The sequence below is a fragment of the Caretta caretta genome, chromosome 8 (assembly GCF_965140235.1).
Source record: "Caretta caretta isolate rCarCar2 chromosome 8, rCarCar1.hap1, whole genome shotgun sequence".
Taxonomy (NCBI): domain Eukaryota; kingdom Metazoa; phylum Chordata; order Testudines; family Cheloniidae; genus Caretta; species Caretta caretta.
This window is the reverse complement of record NC_134213.1, coordinates 93,046,346-93,066,933: the sequence shown is the minus strand read 5'-3', so window position 1 is coordinate 93,066,933 and position 20,588 is coordinate 93,046,346. Positions and strand designations below refer to the sequence as shown.

Below are 20,588 nucleotides of genomic sequence, written 5' to 3'. Positions count from 1 at the left end.
CAGCATCTGTCCAGCTGCCCCGGGGGCTTCTGCAGCCCAGTGGGCAAGCCCCCAGCCTGCTCCCTATAGTGAAGGGAGCCAATTCAGACACTTCAGTTTTAAAAGTTGCTGGGTGCAACTCAGGGACCACACTTTAAATTTATAATGCCAGGCCCCATCTCTTCTCAGTACAATCACCTTCAAAGGCCACAGCATAGAACCTTGAGAGCCACACATTAGCAGCTCTGTGCCACTTGAAAGTGTGTCTCTGTCACCAAGAGAAGTTAGACTAATAAAAGATATTACCTCGCTCACCTTGTCTCTCTAATATCCTAGGACCAACACAACTACAACACCGCAAACCCCTATTTATAGCATTCATCTTTGCTTAGACTATTCAGAGACCGAGTGAGGAAATAGTCTGTACATGCCACAGGAGTGGAAATGTAACCCTGTATAGTCTAAGAACAAGCTTGTGGTTTACCAGAATATTTCTGTTTCATTCTGAGGTTTCCAGCTAACAAGAGAAATTTACCCAATCCATGTATTGACATTTAAATAAGGGTTATGGTCAACACATAAATCCAGTACTACTTTACTTTGTACTTTAAAACACTTTCTCAGGAGCATTGTTGACTACAATGACTCTGCTTATGTTTTTGCTTGAAGCGTCAAAGCAGCCGCTGTTAATCTAGATATACATTCCAGCCATGTCTACTGCACAGGCTTCAAAGCCAATCAGAAATGGTTTCAGGACCTGTTCAGCACAGAGGACATCCAATTTCAGCCACAGAAGCGAGTTCACTTTACAGATACTCCATACTGTGTGTCTAGAAAGATAAAACAAAGGACTAAATTCACTCCAGGATTTACCCTGTCTTCTGCTGGCACAGAGCCTTGGAGAAAATATATTGAGGGACAAAATTTCAGTGGGGTAAAGTGGCCACAACCACCCTTGCACCAAAGGGCCTGTCACAGTATGTCTACACAGCAAATTAAAACCCATGGCTGGCCTGTGCCAGCCAACTTGGGCTCACAGGGCTTGGGCTGCAGCACTGTTTCATTGCTGGTCAGACTTCTGGGCTCGGGCTGCAGCTCGAGCTTTCAGATCCTCCAGAGCCTGGGCTCTAGCCCAAGCATGGAATTCTACCCAGCAGTACAACAGCCACCATCTGAGCCCAACAAGCTCAAGTTGGCTGGCATGGGCCAGCCATGGGCTTTTCTTTGCTGTGTAGTCATAGCCTTAGATGTCAGGCCAGCTTAAAAAGTGGGCAGCATTGGCCAGGATGGGGTTCTAAACAAGGTGTCTGGAGACTGCACTGGTTTAGCACCTCCTTTCAGCAGCACCCATTGGGAGAGCTCCGGAGACGTCCCAGTTGGAGTTATGGGTACAACCCATCTCAGCAAAAACCCCATGGGAGAATGGGGATGGAAAAACCATCTAACCTCTCTCATGGTGGATTCCTCCACTGGAAAGAGGCTTACTTAGCACCAGGACATGTAATGTATATCTCTCTTCACTCGTTTTTCTGAATCTGTTCATGGTCTTTTGACTAAAGAAGATCTAAGCTTTTAAACATCTCTGTGTTCCAATTATAACACTGTTCATTATTCCATGCAAAGGCGAGTGTTCTCAGAATTCAGGAAACACAGACTTGTGGTGGAAAGCCTAACTGTAACTCTGTCTCCTTGATCTTATGTTCTAATGCATGGTGTCTTGTGTTATTACTATAAATGATCAATTAATACAAGATCTAATATCTGCAAACTGGAAGATCTTGAACAACCTTCCATGCGGTATAGTAAGTTATAGTACATCAAGTTTACATCTTGATTTGATTTTTAGTTTCAGCCAAGTTTGAAGAAAATTGATTTTAGTAGTTCTAAAGTTATAAAATAATTTATAAACTTGGCAAGTTGAAACTTTTTCCTTTTTCTTTACTTTTTTTTAAAAATCAACTCAAACCTGTGAAGACTTGCAGATATTTTCCACTAAAAATATAAATAATTTCCAGGCTGGGACTAAGCATGGAAAATTTCAGCTCCAGAGGAATTTTTTGCTTAATAACTTTGACAATCTGAAAAGAGATTTACAGTGAACCTGCTTCAAAAGGGGGAGAGTGCTCTGCAGTGAAAATAGCTTAGACCATCGTAGTCCCCATTGGAGTCATGCCAGCAGAAAATTTGGCCCTATCTTCTAGGACCCTTTGAATACACTGTGCTCAGAGACCGACTTTCAAAGATGTGTTTTTCCTTTAATTCCAGTGGTGTGGATTAAACAAGAGGTTTATATGTTCTGTTCATATATCCTGGGGTTAGCCATGCATTATCTTGCTGTATAATGTTCAATAATCCAGAGCCACTTAAATGGATTATCCCAGACTTGCTTACAAAGTTTACATGCAGCTCAATCCTTTTCAAAGCACTTGGGTATGTGAATCCTTGTCTAAGTATATACCTATGCTGCTCAGCACATTGACTGCCATTCAGGTGGTATCATCAAGAGGATGAGATCAACATTCCCTTTGGAGATGCAGCAAAAGAAATAGAAAAGCATTTAACAGACAACTGAGCTGGCAAACAGGAGCAATAGCTAATATTAGAGAATTGGTTTCTAAAATCAAAACAAAAATGGATTTACTTCTACTCTGCTCAAGAATTGCAAGTGAATGTAGGCAACTAAGTTGGTCAGTCTGCATCCATATTTGTCTCATGGCACTGTGGGCACTGTAAATCCACAATGATTCATTGTACTAGTTGTTCTGATTATATTTTATCTGCTCTTGGGGCATTGCTCTTTGAAATAAGTTGATGTTCGTTGTTACGTCGGTCTTAAATACTGAGTGGTCTTTAAGAATAGCCCTCAGCAGAGAGCACTACAGAAGTCTCATATTAGGGAGGAGGAGTTGCAGCCTTCTGTTCAGCTGTAGGTGGTAAAAGGCATCATGAGCTAGCACTGTTGCTTGAGAATCCAAGGGCATTGATGGGTCCAGTAGGAGACACAGACTGTGAGCTATTTTTGGCGAAAGGCATTGGGCTGCTCCTCCAAATGCTTCCCCTGGCTAACAGTCATTATGTCTTCCTTCCCAGCCATTTGTGACCAACTCTTACCTCAGCCAGAAATTGAGATAATAGTGAACATCTAAAATATGAGGCCAGTGGAGAGACAGAGATGAGTACCATGGGCCTACCTACTGATGTCACAGCGATCTCTCCGTCCCCCTAATGGCCTTTCCAACACACTGAAAAAGAGAGGTGACAAGCTGAGCAGTGGGAGCCACCCAGTGACACCCCAGAGTGACAACAAGCAATTGCCCAACTGTACCAACTAAAACATTGAGGAAGGACACTGTGTTAGAGACTGTGTCTTGAGCAAAGGCCTAGCCAGTGACTTGCCTGTGCAAAGGGAATGTTAATGATCCACATATTAATGCCCATCATTTATTTCCTTAATTACTTCCAACTTGGTTTTCATAATACACCTATTACCTAATGAAAATAGCGCCAGTCATTCAAATGGTTAGACTGCTAACTTGTCAAAGTTAGGACAATATTTAAGCCATTCACAATCCAGCTTTGCATTGTATGGACTGTGCAGTAGAATAATAAAATTGTGCTCTTATGAATGAGGTGATTTCCAGTTGGCTGACGCATGAAACAAGTTCATCCTATATATGCCAATTTACCGAGATGTCCAATAATAGTAAAGAGACCAACTGTTCCACAACTCTGCCAATGTTCATCAGACACAATGACAGTAGCCACATCATTAATCACACGGTATATTAGAAATAAAATCACTGGAATGGAATGGTGTCAAAGGATAAATGTTTCCCACTTTGAAAATAAACTTCTCAGTTTCACCTCCAATGTTTTTTGATTCCAGTAAATCCTTTGGTTTCACCTGGCATTTATGTACTAGTAGGAGACCAATATCCTATGACAAGGGCTTATTCCACAGACAGCTATGTCTTTAGCATACTCTTAAATCTACATAATTACTATGCCAAGACCGCTTCTTTTCCTTAGAGGTTAAATATAAATTACATCCTGAAACAGTGTAACTAGATGTAATTAGCCTTGTTTAGGCACTCACACTTTAAATTATATTTTAAAATCTATGATGCTTTTCAAGGCATTTAACCTTAAAGAGGTTTACTTTTACATTCATCTTGTCACTTTTAACTTTATTCACAAATAACATTCTAAAGATATTTGATTAGTTTATTCAATTACACCAGATGAACCAACATATACACTCTCGCCTTAGCGGTTATCATGCTTAACAAAACATGCTTTAAAATAATAAACTCCATGAAGATTGTAATTAAATGTACAAGCAATCTTTTTCTACAACTTTAAGAAGTATTTCTGACTGTATTTTTTTCCTTTAGTTTCCTTCTTTTTTTTTTTTTAAAGTTTTGTTCCATAGGGATTATAGCTCCCCTGCTGTTTGGAAAAGATAATTTCACTTGTAACACTAATAACTTGAGCAGGGAGAAGGCTGGCTCAGTGAATGGAATGCACTTCACTGCACATCTTGGCTTAGTTAGAAATCGGAAACAGATGGTCCTTGCGGCTGGCTTCCCACTCAGGCCTGCTCAGTGCCAGCCTGTGGTCGTTGGCTGGTTGCTGCTGGCACTGTGTGACTTGAACATAGTAGGACAGTGGCAAAAGAAATCAAATCTTTTTCATTGAGCAGCAAACTGTAATGAAATTTGACAGATCTGACATTCTATACCCAACATCTAGTTAGAATATATTAACCTTTTAGTTTTCTTATGCTCCTTTCATACAAGTTCTGAATCTCCTTATGAGAGTTATACAGTGGATTGAATCCTTTGCTAGGGTTACAGAAGAGAAGCAGAAGTCTTTTGGATGTCCTCTAACATCACAAGCAAAATAAATATTTCACAAGATAAATGAAATACTGGGCTTGTAATTCCTCCCCAAAGAGTTATATGTAAAGGATTACAACACAAAAATATAGGTTTTTAGATTTTTTAATGGTATTTCATGTTAGGAGGAAAAAATCCATAGCAAGGTGAGAGTAAAACTGGTGTGAGTATTTGGAATATTCTCTCTTTTCATTACCTAAATACTGTATTTTTAGCCTCATATAACTTGTTTGCATGTTGGGGAAAATGTCTTAATTTTTTACACTTTTTAATATTTTCTGTCTTTCCTCCTGCATCAAGTAGTCCCACTGACCTAAGCGAGGCGACTCACAGTAGAAAATATCATGCCTGATAATACATGTTTGCAGGACTGGATCCTAAGGCATTGGAATTAGCACTTTTCCAATAATTTAATTGGCTGTGATTTGGGCCCTGATTCAGCAAAGCACTTAAGCAAGTGCTACAATGGGACCTATAACATGTTCTTAATTTCATGTATGTGCTTAAGTGCTTTGCTGAATTGGGGCCTTAGAATGAGACCTGGTATATTACAGAAGATGTTCAGTTATGTCAGCATTAACAATAAATCTGCTTACACTTCTTAACGCATTGGGGGGATATTTTTTTTTAATGTTTTAAAATGTTGAAACAAGATTTTCCCTCTCTTCTCTCTCTCCTCTAACTTGATACTGATGTCATAAGTCATAATGCTGCATCTCTGACTTCAATCTAGTCTCCATAGTAACAGATTGTGTCAGAAACAGAGGATTATGACTCCACTTGAGGATTTGGCAGGAGGAAAATCTGGGTGACAGGAAAATGAGTGATGGTGGAGAGGAAGAATTACAGCTAACGGGTTGTATGCACTGAGTAAAATTACAAGTACTGTACACACAGAGTAAAAAAAGACCCGTCAGTAGCTGGGGAAGAATCCTCTCCCTCATCCCTGCGGGAGGGTACAAATGAGCTGCCCCTAGGCAGCTTTACAGCATCCCGAAGTCTCCGGCAAGATCTTCAACTGTTGCACTCATTTTGGCCAGTGGATCCATTTAGTTGCAGAAACACTGGCCCCATGCTGCATCACTCCATGTTTATGCCTTTAGCTACAGCAGAGCCTGTTGACTGAAGCCAGGATCGTAGGATTTCCAAAAGCTAGAACATACACTTGATGTCAGCGACTTTGCATGAGTTCAGGGCTTGTCCAAAAATCAACTAATTGTAAAATTATGCTGTTGCACTCTGTTTAGAATTAAAGCTTCCAACTAATTGCAGCTAAAGGGGTATGAGAAAATAGATAAAGGGTTAATGGGCAATAGAGACCATATAAAATAAGTAGATAATCTAGTATATACATTGAAGTAAGTATCTATTACTGGGAGCTGCATGCATCTGGAATGATACTACCTAGCTGCTTTTACCAGTGTGGATATTAGAAACCAATGCTGGGAGAAACTGCCCAATGAAGCAAAATGTATAATGTTCTCATGCAGTCAATTTCCAATAGGATATATACCAGCTTGAGATATTCATCTGAATCAATGTACTTTGTTAGCCTGTTTTAGCATTCTTTCCTGGTGTTGTGCTCTTGATAGTAGCAAGGACCTCATCAGAATGCACTGGAGAGGGTAGATACACAGGAAATACTCATGCTGTTTTTGCTGTACCTCTGCTCAACAATTAAGCAAATTATCTTTGGATAGTTGGCTACATCTCCAGTAGGAAGCCAGAAAGTGGTTGGCAAGTACCTCAATCCATTGCTTGAGGCCTAAAGCTGTTAGAAAACAAAACAGTAGTTCTGTAGCCACAGATACAAACATCTAGTCAATTTCCAACACGAAATATCAGTCATGAATCACCAGTACCTTTATTTTGCCACTGTGTCCCTACAAATGTATGTATAGCACTTAGTTTTTCTCCCTGCAGAACAAGTCTAGGTTAGTAGCAAACCTCTTTGTGGTTTATTGTTGTTCTGAAGGCATCATTTTGTCCTTATACCATTCACATGCAGTGTTGTGCAGAATGCTATTGACAAGAGTTAAATTCAAAACATGTAGCCATTTTCTTCTGTGTGGCTTTTTTTCTGATTGAAGGAAAACTATTTAGATGTTGGTTTCCAAAACGGCATCTGCCAGCAATCAAAGGGAAAAATTGCATAAAACAAATGTAATTGTTTGGAGTAACATTTCCTGGATCATGTTAAATGCTTGATTTGCTCCCCATTATGCTCACCAAATAATTTTATTTTCCACAATAATTGCAATATTTAACATGTATTTAATCTTGTTTTAATATTAACAGCCCACTTATGATAGGAGTAATTGCTCTAGGCTAATAGATCCACCACTGCCATCCTCATTAAAAAAAAAAGTGAAGTTAACTGCACTTAATTGTTTGGGATTTAAAACACTACTATCCCACAACAATTATCATGTCTTTCAAAACTACTGTACCGTTTGGAAGAAAATGATTTCATGCTTCTGTCATTCATAAACTGAAATCTGTATCCTTTTTTTAAATGACTGTTTATTTGATGTCTTTCTATTTAATATTGTAAAGAAAAGTCTCTTTTAGGCTTAGGAAGACCTAAGCAGTGGTTATTATAGGAATATAGGCAAACATTGTCAGCTGATCTATAACCACATCAGGACACGTAAAATGACATAGGCAGGAATATAAGTTTTGTCAGAATTTTTTAATGGAAAGACACAAAGCAAGTCTGGCTTTGTAATAATAAATTAATAATAAGAAGGGTGAGTAGGATGTTTGATTTGAGAGATGTAGAAGAGAAGGCAGAATGAAATTGAATCTGACATTGGTTCAAAGGTTGACAGTTGCTTAATCATTTTATTTTATATTTTGCATGATTATTTTGAGAGAATGTTTCCACTAAGCAATGAGGAGTAGCATTAACTAAGCTGAAGTAACACAACACAGTAAATGTTTTGGCTGGCCAGTGCAGGGACAGTTCCTGGCAGAGTGTCCGTTTTCTTCCTGGACTCTGACTACAACTTAACACTTCCCATACTAGTCAGACCTTTTCCTGTAAATAGAGTTGATACTGTACCTGCAATCTGGACTGGTGAAGCACACTGGGATGCTGTACAGACAATATGTTTATATATATTTTAATTCTGTCCAAACATATTGTTACGGTTGGCATCAGGAAGAGGGAAAATAAAGAACAGTTCTTGTTGTTGTAATAGAGCAGTTCAGGGTTACCTTAAACGTTTGTCATCTCTCAAATCACAAAAATCTCAAGGTATAGTTCAAACTGAATGAAAGAAATTCTATACCATAGTGAATAACTATTTTGTAAACTATATAATCTGGAAGGGTATTTTGCTGTAGCCAAATAGTTAAACCATCATTAGCATGCAGAACAATCTGAAAAATTATGTGCCCGCAAACTCTTTGCTTTTGATCTAAACTAAATGGATATTGTTTAATCTAGAGTGGAGATTCTTAATACATTTTCCCCTTGTGTCTAAATAGTGAAAAGACTTGTACAGCTGTCTTTGAATGACTTTATCAGTCATAGTTTAATAGAGGTTCGAAATAGCACTGGCAATCGGCTGCAAGTTTACAAATTCACTCTTGGAGCACATGAGGGAAAAAACTACTGTATAGATTGCAGTGCCCTATTATTTTATAATGGTGGTTATGTATTGTACATCTGTCTCCTGATATTATAAAATGGTCTGATTTAAATGTAAACCATTCAGTGCCTATTTAATATTCTATCGTAATAAAAGTGAAAAATTACTTCCTGGTTTCATAATGCACTGAGATAATTTACCTCCTCCATATTTCAATTCTATGATTATCTTTTATTTTATTTTCCAAGAAAGGAGGATATTGTTTAATGTCAGCATTTCATAACTTTTCAAAACTGTTTTTTTGTGATGTCCTCTTTCCATGTTAGGGTATTGTTTCCTCGAGTAAAAGTTGTGTGTTAATGAGAACACTGATGCACAGAGAAGTTTTGCAGTGGAGAAAAACAAACATACATGACTGCTATGGTTGTTACCAAACGATATTATAAAATGTTACATGAAAAACAAGTTTAAAGAATGAAAAGGTGGAAAAACTGTATTGAAAAAAGAATTGTTTGATTAGCTCTTGGGTAGTCCTTTAGCCATCTGATCTACATATGGAAAGTCATTCATTTAAACAACATTCTCTAGTATCTGAAAATAAGGATGGAGCCAAATCTTTCCCTTTTTTAAAAAAAAATGAAAGAGCGTATTTGATTCCTTTGGAAAGCTCTATCAATCACTGGGGGGGGGAATACACTTAGGCAGTCTATACATTTGTTTTGCTTTTTGTTACTAAAATGATTATGTCCATAACTATTAAAAAAATCAGCAAGAAAAAAGAAATTGAAAACATTCAGTAGGTTGTTCCCTCACTTACCCCTCCCGGTCATGTTCATGGGAAAAGTAGCTGCGATAAACAGATACTGAATGAGACTGAAACTCTTTTAAAAAAAAAAAAAAAAAAAAGCCCAAACATTGCATGATAGTCTCTAAGCAGTTCCATCTGTCAAGCAGAAATTTTAGGCTAATAGCCTGTGGCGATCTCCCTCCGCAGTCCACTACCTGCCTTTGTCCTATTAAATCTCTTTATTCTTCTTAAAAAGAAGAGGGGGGGAGGAAAAACCTTGTAGACCAAAATTATGAGTGATGAAACCCTAATTCTGACCGCCTCTCTTTGATGTTGAGCAGTGGGTTCTTATTTTTTAAAAAAAAGAGGGGGGGAGAGAAGGGAGAGGACAGTGCTAGGAGCAGATGACTTTTCATCTCTACTTCACCTTGCCACTGGGTCTGTGAGAGATTGGTTCATTGTCAAGGAGATTTTTTTTTTTACCCATGATTCCATATGGTATGGACCGGGCTACATGTTGCCCAACATGCCAGTGCAAATGTTTTCTCAATTAGGTGTCTTATCTCCCGTGAGTTAGCATCAGATGAAGCTTGCTGACAGCATAATGGCAGGGAAAACCTCCGACGGCTCCATCAAATGGCAGCTCTGCTACGACATCTCGGCCAGAACTTGGTGGATGGTGAGTTGGCAGCAGGGCTGCTTTTTTTTTTTTCCTCCCTTTTCTGCTTTCCCTCCCTCTTTGACAAAATGTCCCAGACCTCACATTTATCAAATTAACATTTGATTTTTTTCACACTCTTCCATGGAGCAGCCTCACTCTTGTCCCACTTGTATGCTTTCCTCTCTGTAACAAGAGACCGTTAATGTGAACTACAGTTTCCACAGGGAAGCTTATTCAATTCTCTTTTAAAAAGTACACGGAGAAGTAGTTTGAAAAAGCCTGGTGCAGAGTAACTTGTCTCAGGCAGCTCCCTCAGGCTCTCAGCTTTGTTTTACTTTTATCTGCTGCTTTTCAAATATGGCATGTATGTGTATGTGTATTTTTGCCATGCAATATTTTCTGTAGAGGGGAGGGGGGAAGTTCAATACATTACAGAACAACCTGATTACAGTAAAACTCTGGGATGGTACATTTATGACACAGTGTAAAATCATCACGTGTGAGAGAAGTGTGTTTTGCAAAGCGTTGACTTTCATCTGAGACCCCAATCTAACTTTTCCCTCCATTTGTTTACGTTAGAACAGGTTACCATTCTGTTATGATCCCGAGCTATGTGTTATAGATCCCACATAATCTGGCTCGAGCTGCGTTTGGGCACAATTAAAGTTTTAATAAAGTTCCAGTGAGCTCCGCAGAACGAGTTAACTAGCATGTCATGGTCAGTCGGGCCAGACAACCTTTGACATCTTGAATCTATAAGAGGTATAGTGAGTTAGGAGGATGCACAATAGCCCATTGTAGCAGAAGATGCAAGTCCTGTTGTGATGAAGAGAGTCCTCAAATCATTACTGCCCTCGTTAGCGTGTTGTCCGTTAGGGATTAATTCGTTAGCAGTGCATTTTTAGTTTTCTGTAATTATTATTCTTGAGGCAAGCGTGAATTCTTCCAGTGAGAGAAGAAGTTCGCTGCCAGGACAATGAATGTATTATCCGTTCCTAACTGGACCGTGAACCTCAGCTCATTTCACATAGATATCAGTTAAAAAAGGACTGGCGAGTGGAATTACAAAACAAGGCATGATCAGTTTCATTGTATGATACGCTGAAACAAGTAGGGGGGTTTCCCTCCCCCTCATCTCCCTGTACCACTTTTGATATCATTTGGAAAGTTTAAGACCTCTGAGGACTTGAAAGACTTTTAAAAGTGAGATACGGAAGGTTTTTATTCTGCTCCTTGGTGGTGGCCATTGTGTGTATCATGTGGCTTGTGTTTAAAGGTGTTCAGGCTTTTGTGGGGGTTGTTTTGTTTTTGTGTTTTTAGTGTTTTGTTTTAACGTTTAATTTCTTAGCCATCCATTAGAGGTTTACCAGTGCTTGCCGTGAAACGTTACATGAAGCTTTTGGTTAATTATAATAGTGGAAGAATAACCACTTTACTTATACTACTGATTTTCCAATTAGACTTTCTGCCAGAGAAAATGGGAGGGAAAGGGGAGGAAAGAATGGAATGTTTGCATGTTCAGTAACTGTTGACTATTCATTTGACTTTTTTTTTAAGCTTGTAAAACTCCAGTAAATAACCCTATTGATTCTCAGCTATCATTTTCGAAGCAAAGTTGTAAACGGCATATTTTAACTAGGCACTTGATGTCACACTGTAATTTAAGCTTATTCTAATTCACTTGTCTATTTTATTAGTGTTCCTGTTTTATTGTTTATCACCTTCTTTTATGACAGGGTGTCAGTGTTTATTTTTTCATAAGTATCTTCAAATTCAGTTAGACAACTATTATCTCCCTTTGGAAAGTATTCCTGGAAAGTTGCTTTTCATTCACAATTATTTCACAGATGTTTTACTGCTGTGAATATAATATGTAAAAATGCTCGAAACATTTAGTAATGCACTTGACTAAAAATAAACAGTTTTACAACCACACATGCTGTTGTTTAGATTAAACATTGCAGAAAATTCTTCTTAAATGTGAACAGGTCACACCATTTATTTTCTAAATGAACAAACAAGAAAAAAAACCCAAAGAACCCCATAAAACAGTCTGTTTAAAAAGAAGTTGGGCTACATGAAAGAGACTTTATTTTAACTGAAATGAATAATTCAAGAACTTGTACAATAGATGTGTTAGTTACAAATAATTTTAAGATGAGATTTCAATTATTGATGGGAGAATAACAGTTTTAGTATACCATCTGAGTCTATAATGTCTAGTATAATCAAAAGTACAGATGTATTAGTTATTTTTACTCCAAAACCTCCTCAGAGTTGCTACAATTGTTTAATCAAAAGTAAGCTACAAAGCAGATTTTAATGTTCTAAAGGCAAATAAAGCTTTTAAAATTACCTCATGCATCTTCTGGCTGCACAACAATCTCTGCTGCATAGTGCTAAACTTCGGTTTGGGTACTGCCAGCATACAAAGAGATGAGTGAATACCCCTTCCATCCATACGGACTCAGCTGCCAGCACTGGGATATGCAATTTTGCTTTTTAATGAATTGAAAACAATTTGTGTATCAAATGAGTGAGTTTGTTTTCTTTCTGGAGCAGGTTCTGAACAAGATTTTAAGCCACAGTCATCTACTGTATTGAAGTATTATGACCAACTTTAAAGGTTCTGTGTCCTTATGATGAAAAGACCTGTTTTATGAAAGAAAATGCTTTATAAAAAGCTGCGTGTAGTAATCTGTCTCTCAACCTCACGCTCTTTCACTCCAGTCTACATTATGTTTATAGCTAGATAGCTGGAGATAATGGCGATTGGTTGATGGGATGATTAGTAAAAATGAATAGATTTTATCTTTGGGTAAAGCAGCCTGCATTTTTAAAAAGAAATGGAGGCTTTATCATATGGAGTTCTGATGCTGACATTATCTTCTGTCATAAATAAGGCTATATTAATGCATCTCTAATAAATGCACTTTTCTATACTGCGGCTAGTATGTTCTCTGTAGCCAGCACATGGACTGGCTAATGAAATGTATCTTTTGTCCTAGTAAAACAAAAAATGTAAAGTTTTTGTTTTAACCTGAATTATAAATGCTTCAAAGTACTTTAAGTAAGGTTTATAGCATGGGTATATTTTAAGAATAATTACATTTGTCACAGCAAATCTTTTGAAATCCGATCCACTTCTCTTACGCTTTAATCATGCAAATCCAGAAATAGATATTAGTTTAGCTTTACTGTGTTGTGACATCTCTGGTTGAAAACGTTCACAAAAGTTTACAGAATTTCTTTTGATTTCGCCCCCCCCCCCCACTTTTCAAATCTCTTAAACAACATGCAATATATCAGAAGTTGGAAAAAATTGTGTAAATGAACATATTGGAAAAATGATAATGGAACTTTTTATTTAAATTTGATGCTGTCTGAAAGACACTACAAAATATTAATCAGACAAAAGTTCCACTGTTTTTGCAGTCTTGTGTTTGTAACAAATAGAAATTGCTGTACTTGTTTTATAAACATTTTGTTTTCAAAAACTCGCATATCCTAGCAAGTTGGTATGGTATGATGTTGGTGCATTTAATGAGGGAGCCACCTGTATAGTTCCTTTGTCTGTGATTTTTAAATGAACATATACCTAACTCTATATATGGGGAAAATTCTCATTTCCAATATGTAACTATACTGTGTAAAGATACTGAGCCAAACTTACTCTCGGTTTACATCCGTGTAAATCTATAGTCACTGCATTGAAATGAATGGAGTGGCTCCAGATTTAGTCACCTGTGTGGCTGAGAGCAAAGTTTGACCCATTATCTATAATTTTATAGTCAAAATTGTATTAAAACACAAACCATTGTCCTCTTCCAAACTTCTCTAGAAAGATGCCTTATTAATAAATAAAAAGCCATTTCAGTGGAGCACATGTAAGACTTAACATGCGAACTATTGTCACTGTGACAGTTAAAATGGATCCTTCAACTCCAGTAATATTCCAAAATTAATTACAGGGTTTTTTATGTACAACTAAAAATAACGTATTTCAGTATCTCCTTTTATTTCTTTAGGTGCTACCATATTACAAATACAATTTTAAAAAACCCAATTCATGTAATGAACATGCTGGAATCATCTGAAAGTGGTCATTTTACTAACTTAACTGTTTTTAAAACATCAGTTCTTTGCTCTGCAGCTCTTGAAAATATTTTTCTTTCATGCCTTTACGCACAATTTTCTGTGCAAGTGATTAAAATTGTTCAGGTAATCTCTGCAGCAGCTAAAGCATAAAAATGGTCAAAATTAGTAGCAATTAGTAAATTAAGAATGCGTAAAATCCTCAATGTAAAGTATTACCACAGTGGGGAATGTAAACAGTAACATATTTAATGAGATGAAATAAAACATTTATTATCTGGAAACCCAATCATTCTTTAAAGATGAAAAAATATCTGTCCGCGTAAAAGCCTATAACTGCTTGTTATATGTGTTAAATGGATTCTAACTACCCTAACATGCTGTTGAGCTGTACTTGGCTTTCCTAATTTTAGCCTCCTGCAGAGAGTTTACTAAATAGCAAAAGATTTACATATATTAATACTTATCCTTGGCATGCCATTATGAAAATAACAAAATGGAAACAAAATAATATTGTATTAAAGATTTTCCTTACACAGTTTTGTAAAGTAATTTCTATGTAGTTGTAAACTCTTCAGCAGCTGCAGAAATATATTTAAAATACTATTTTTTTAAAAATGCCTGCCCCGTTAGTGTTTTCAGACGATTACCAACATGTAACTTATGCAATAATAATTTGCTTACATGCATACAATGCATCATTAGATATACTTCAGCTACTTGAAAGTCTCTTGGTTTTTTGTTATTCAACTGCTGTTTCTTTAATGTATATGAATTTGTCCTCCTTTATTTTCTGTTCTCTTTTTCCATCACCTGTCCTGAATATTGTCAGGAATGTTTCTAATTTAAAGCCAAAGGAGTTAGTGCCTGATTAGAAGACAGGAAATTGGAGGATTAAACTGTCTGGTTGAACTTCCTTTACTATCAGCACTCAGTAACTTACACTGGATGACAAACTCAGCAGGACAATTTCTACAATGTGTCATTACTTCTGTTTGTTTGAATTTTATTTTTTGTTAAAAAGCAGCAAAATGGGGGAAAGAGGCTGTTAGTGACACTAAGTCAATAGATCTGTGCAACATTGACATCCAGTAGTCTTAAAACATCATCAAGTCTGTATCAGTATCTTCATCCTTAGATCTGAGAGTTCATTCAATTTCATAATGTCGATGTATGTAATATAGATGCATTAAATGAACTTTAGCATGTAAACAACCAAGCAGCAGATAATGAAATACTTTCCGGGAGGAAAGAATGACGTTATTTTGGTAAGAGGAGAATGCATCACATTAACCCTTATTCAACCCTTTCCCCCTCAGAAACATTCAGGTTCACTGTAACATAATGGTATAGCCAGGCAACATCCTAAGGGAGGGATAGTGAGAAAAGCCAATTTATCTGGAAGACTTAACTCTGATTCCTAGTACTACCAACTGCGCCAGGAATCTCAAGTGTGATGGTTTAGTTCATAGCTTGCCAGGTGAGAACACTTCACAGAGCCATTGATAACAGACAGGGATATGGAGAGGAAGCATTTCTTCTTAACTTTATAGGCAAACCCATCTGCTCCATTGACTTCAGTAGAATTACTCTAGAGATGATCATGGCCCTCTATTACCAAGTTTACTGTAATACATGAAAATAGCAAATAATAATGTAGCGGGGGGGAAAGGGGGTAGGATCTCTCTCTTGTGGAGGATATCTAATAGTAGCTCTAAACTTAATCTGTGATGGACCTTGCGCCTCTCTGTGCTACCACTGTCCACCATCCTTGTACACTAAATACTATATTAAACTGGGATCCCAAATGCCAGTGAAGATTAGAGCACGCAGCTGAGTGGGAGGAAATGGGCACTGTCTGGTAACGGTAGGTCTGCGACTGTGATCCTGCAGGGGCTTACTTACAAAGGCAGTGGGACTACTCATGTTTAAAATTAAGCATGTGTATAAATCTCTGCAGGATTAGAACTTTAGACTGAGAAACTAGAAGAGTTGCCAGGAATGGTTGGGAACCGCCGATGTACATGGTGCTTTTTGGCTGCTTCCGAGACGTGTGGGGTTGAGTCCTCCAGCCGGACACCATGATTGATACTGAGAACAGGTGAAAACAGAAGTGGAAGAAAAGTATATTTTTAAAAGGTTTAGTTGGTAAAGATGGATCTGTTTCAATAAGAATATGAAAGATTCTGAATCTCTCTCTAATGAAACAGAAAATACTATGAACTATCATTTAATTTGCATAGAGAGGAGAATGGAAAGTTTATTGGTGTAAGCACAGAACTGAGAGTAAGGGATCTATGAGGTTTAACTCTAATACTGAATGATTTCCACTGTGGCTGTCAGCAACTCACCTCATCTCTCTCCGTCAGTGTCCAGATCTGTATTTATTTATTTTCCTAATGGCACTTATTTATTTTTTAAGATGTGAGGATAAAAGTTTTGCAATTCACTTTAAAGATGAATAGTGCTAAATGTTCATAACTGCACAAGGTCCTTTAAAGCAGATAAAATATTCTAACTGTAAATCAGTGCCTCAGACTGGGGAAAACATGATTTAGTTCACTAATATCTTTGGCCAAAATCTTTACGAAGGTACAACTCCCTTTAGCTTTACTGGGAGTCTTGGTGGACTTTGCATCTATTAGCAATTACAAAGCTCATTTGAAAATTTAAGCTCTTCATATAGGCAAATGCATGCACAAACACTGAGGCCCTGATCCTGCTTCCATTGAAATCAATGGCAAAACTCCCCTTGACCTCATTGGTGAAGAATCAGTCCTACATAATAAATGAGGCCAACCAGATTGGGACCCCACAGTGCTAGGCACCGTACAGATGCCCCAAAGCTGTGAACAAAAATTTACCATAATAAAAGTCACAGATCTGATTTCCATTTACTAGATTACTGAAAAGTAATTGAGTGATATACGAATTCATAGAAGAGAGAAAACAGATATATTGGCTAATGGAGTGGAATTCAAACCATTTGTTACATATAAACATATATTTTCCAGAGGGCTGCCAAACACAAACTTAACAATACAGCTAGAGATTTGTTAGAGTGTGGTATAGTACAGATGCCACATGTTTTGCAGACTTTTACTACCAATAATTACAAAGTCTTTGCTTTCAAAGGAAAACATGCTGCCCTCGATCCACACAATCAGCCCATATTTATTTCAAAACTCAAGTAGAATTGCACACATGGATTAAGGCTGTCAGTCAGAGCTGGGTAAAAATTGAAGGCTGTATGTAGCTTCATTGACTATGGCTAAAACAGGACTACTCAAAATACATCAGGGCATAGTTTGCCATTGATCAGTGCACACTTCTTACTTAAATCAATGGGAGTTTGGTTCAAAAAGATTTATGGTAAGATTCAGCCCCTAGCAAAGTGCTTCCACAATTTATATCTGTGGTATGTAAAGCAGAAATTATTTTGCCCAGAAAGAGATGGAGAAAATGAGCCAAATTTTGCACTCAGGTACATTTCCAATTGAATTCAGAGGAATTCTGCCTTATTAACACAGTTGTAACTAAATGCAGAATGTGGCCTAAAATGTATGTGTAAAGCAAATGTGAAGCAAAGGTGTTATATTTTCAAGGTTAGCATAACCGAAATTTGGCCTAAACTACCTGTATAACTCTGTAACAAGCATACCTTATATGTTTCTTTAAAATCGAAACAAAACAAAAAACCACACCCTAATTCTCCAAGGAATTCTCTTCAAACAAAAGTGCAGTGCCTAGAGCTAAGTACTCATGCTCAAACCCCTACAACAATGAGCATTGCCCAGCCGGCAGGGGCAACCCTGCAATAACAAGTTTGCATGCATATGCAGCAAGGAAAATGTTTTGGTAAGATACAGATTTGTTCAAGTATGCAACTGGTTATTGAGGACATCAATGCATTTTCACAATTATTTTCTCATTCTTAAATACTAATATTGGTTCCATATTAGTAAAAAGCACTGAGTTTAAAAGAGAAGTTTTTTTCTGTTAATATTTTGCTTAAATATACTTTTGAAATATTTGCTTTAAATAAAGAACTCCAAGGCTGCAGCGCCACGGAGGGTCTGATACCACGGTGCAGGGAAGTTAACATAGATTTGGAGAAGGAAACAGTTCTTCTCCGACCGCTATGGAATGCCTCATTAGGCATACTGTGCTGCTCTATTCCCAGAAGCGGAGCTTCTTAGTGAGCCCAGATTGATCGCCATCTGACAAATGAAGTTGGGGAGGGGTGAACTCCACTAAAAAGTCCTTGTTCAGAACAGGCTCTTTCCCAGGTGACTGGAAGCCAGCCAGTCAAGAATTTTAAGAGCCATCACTCAGCATCCTGGTGTCCTAACCAGGTTCTAGCTGGGTTAATTATATCCTGCCTACCTGGACTGTCAACTGAATACAGTAGTCTTCTTCACTTCCTGACCCAAACTATTGTGTAGAGTTGCTGTGCCGTGTTAAGCAACTGCTGTGTTCCATCGTTGACGTAGCTGCATTTCCGTGGTGATCCTGCTACATCCAACAACTACCTCCCAGGGATGCTGTGAAAGCTTAATTTAAAATGTGTAAAGCACTTTGAGATACTCAAATGAAAGCTGCTATTGAAGACAAAATGATTTTTTTATTGTCTTCCCGTCATTGCTGGCTAGAAAGCTGAAAAACTCTTTGCTCGTTCATCTTGGCATCACTCAGCACTTTTAATTACCCCAAATCCTAAACCTTGTCTGAGGTAGTTTACTTCCAGACACTTTCACCAAGGGCTTTTTGAATAAATTATTGCTACATGTGCATACGTGCACACACTCTCATTTTGATAGCCGTGACTTACAGAATTTCAGATTCCAGTATGATAGAGAGAAATCACTATCACAGTGCAAGGGGCCAAATTCTGATGTCATTTTCATTGATGCACATCTGGAGCAACTCCGTTGGCTTCAGAGTTACACTAGTTTAAATGAGAGTAGAAACTGGCCTTATGCACTTCCATAGTGCTTAGACTCTGAGGATCTCAGAGCATTTACAAATATTCATTAAGTCTCACATCACCCATGTGAGGAAGATCACCAGCAATGTACCTATTTTACCGAAGGGGAGTTAGTTAAACTGACTCGGCCAGGGTCACACACAGACCAATTGCAGAGGTAAGAAGAGAAACCGGGCTATCTGATTTCTGAAACCTTGCTTTGACCATTTGTTTACATGCTTACTCTTAGGAACAGAGAGCACATGCATGTGTGATGTACACACAGTTTGCCTATAGTAAATTTTACCAAAAGTTTTCCTTTATCTTTCTGTCTGAAAACATAGGTTTGAAAGGGGAAAAAATGAAGGAAGGGGTACTTAAGACAGAGGTTTAAAGATGGATGGATTACCAAGGTGTCTGAGCTACCGCAGTTGACAGCAGCAAGCTTTCAAAAGCAATATACAGATACAGCTAAATCAAAAATGACTTTTAACTTTTGCTGTTGCTAATAGGTGTTTGCAGCTCTTATAAATCAAGGTACACATGAGCATCACAAGAGGACTTTTTGCTTCCTCTCTCTTCTTTTCCTATCAATATTCTTAAAAAATTCCCATCTCCACAATGCCAGTCTCTAATGAGTAGAGAACCGGATGAGATGTATATGTAAGGCAGATTATCCTACATGTCCCTACTGCGGGATTCTGACACAATCCACATTCACCTCTGCTGCTGTTGGCTCACATGTACTACACACACCCAGTGGCACTGTGGAGGCCATTCCCTATTGTGATTTGAAACTATCCCTTCAGCAACCATGGTAAGGTGAATTCATCATTTATAAAGGCAGAGTATGACTACTCACATTCTGCCATATGTGATCAAGACAATGATTGCTGTAGACTTCGAGCACACACAAGAAATTCCCTTATGTCCAAATCTGTATGAACAGTTCCCAAAGAATTTAATAGAGAATAACTTTTCTATGAGTATTTTTGACTATCTTATATAATTTAATAGAAAGTTCTATTTCTGCTCTTGGATTCTCTAGGGTGGTTTTAAAAACCTATAGAAAAGACCTCAGTCTTTAGTAAATCCCGTAGGATTTTATAGTAATTGCTATAGAATCCTACTACATTTCTGTAGATCCCTGTTGTTCTCATCCATATTCAATTCTATAGTGCTATTCCATGTGGAAATACGGGGATGTCCATTCTCCAGGTGACTAGCAAGGAAACAAAAGCGGTATAGTCGTAAATTAGTGGGGTTGCCCCATGGTGAAAACCTCAGACCTGTCCGCCAGTGAGAGGTGTTTATCCCTGCCATTGATTTCTGCTATAGAAGAACAAAGCTGAAGAAGACAAAGAAAATGGCCAATGAAAGCCCAGTGATTCAACGACTTTCCCTGGCAGGTAGAGAGAAAGGATTCGAGCTAGAGGCTCCCTTTTCTGTCATTGTGGTGACTGATGGTCAGGAGATCACACTTGCTGCACTTTGGTGATAGGGGGTGAGGATAAGGGCAACCTTTCATCTCTTACTCCACATTACTTCTAGGTCAACTTATTTTCTACTAAAAATCCAGGCCTCTAACAATCAGACTGCCAAGCTC

General features: G+C 37.9%; 1 protein-coding gene and 1 long non-coding RNA gene across 6 annotated transcripts in view; one reads left to right on the top strand and one right to left on the bottom strand.

Annotated features, from left to right (window-relative positions):
• Nucleotides 1–4,373: 4,373 nt before the first annotated feature.
• Nucleotides 4,374–12,615, bottom strand: LOC125641706 (uncharacterized). The gene is made up of 2 exons (XR_007358123.2): nt 12,278–12,615; nt 4,374–6,648 (listed from the first exon to the last, which is right to left on the bottom strand). It is a non-coding gene; the product is annotated as an uncharacterized LOC125641706 (long non-coding RNA).
• NFIA (nuclear factor I A) overlaps nt 9,702–20,588 on the top strand; it is a 469,138-nt gene continuing 458,251 nt past the window's right edge. The window contains exon 1 of one of the 5 annotated variants that reach the window (XM_075131796.1): nt 9,702–9,939. In XM_075131796.1, the coding sequence (XP_074987897.1) occupies nt 9,844–9,939 (96 nt within the window). In that variant the 5' untranslated portion in view covers nt 9,702–9,843. The remainder of the gene's footprint in view (nt 9,940–20,588) is intronic. The other 4 variants (XM_075131795.1, XM_075131792.1, XM_075131791.1 and 1 more) reach the window with 4 other exon arrangements.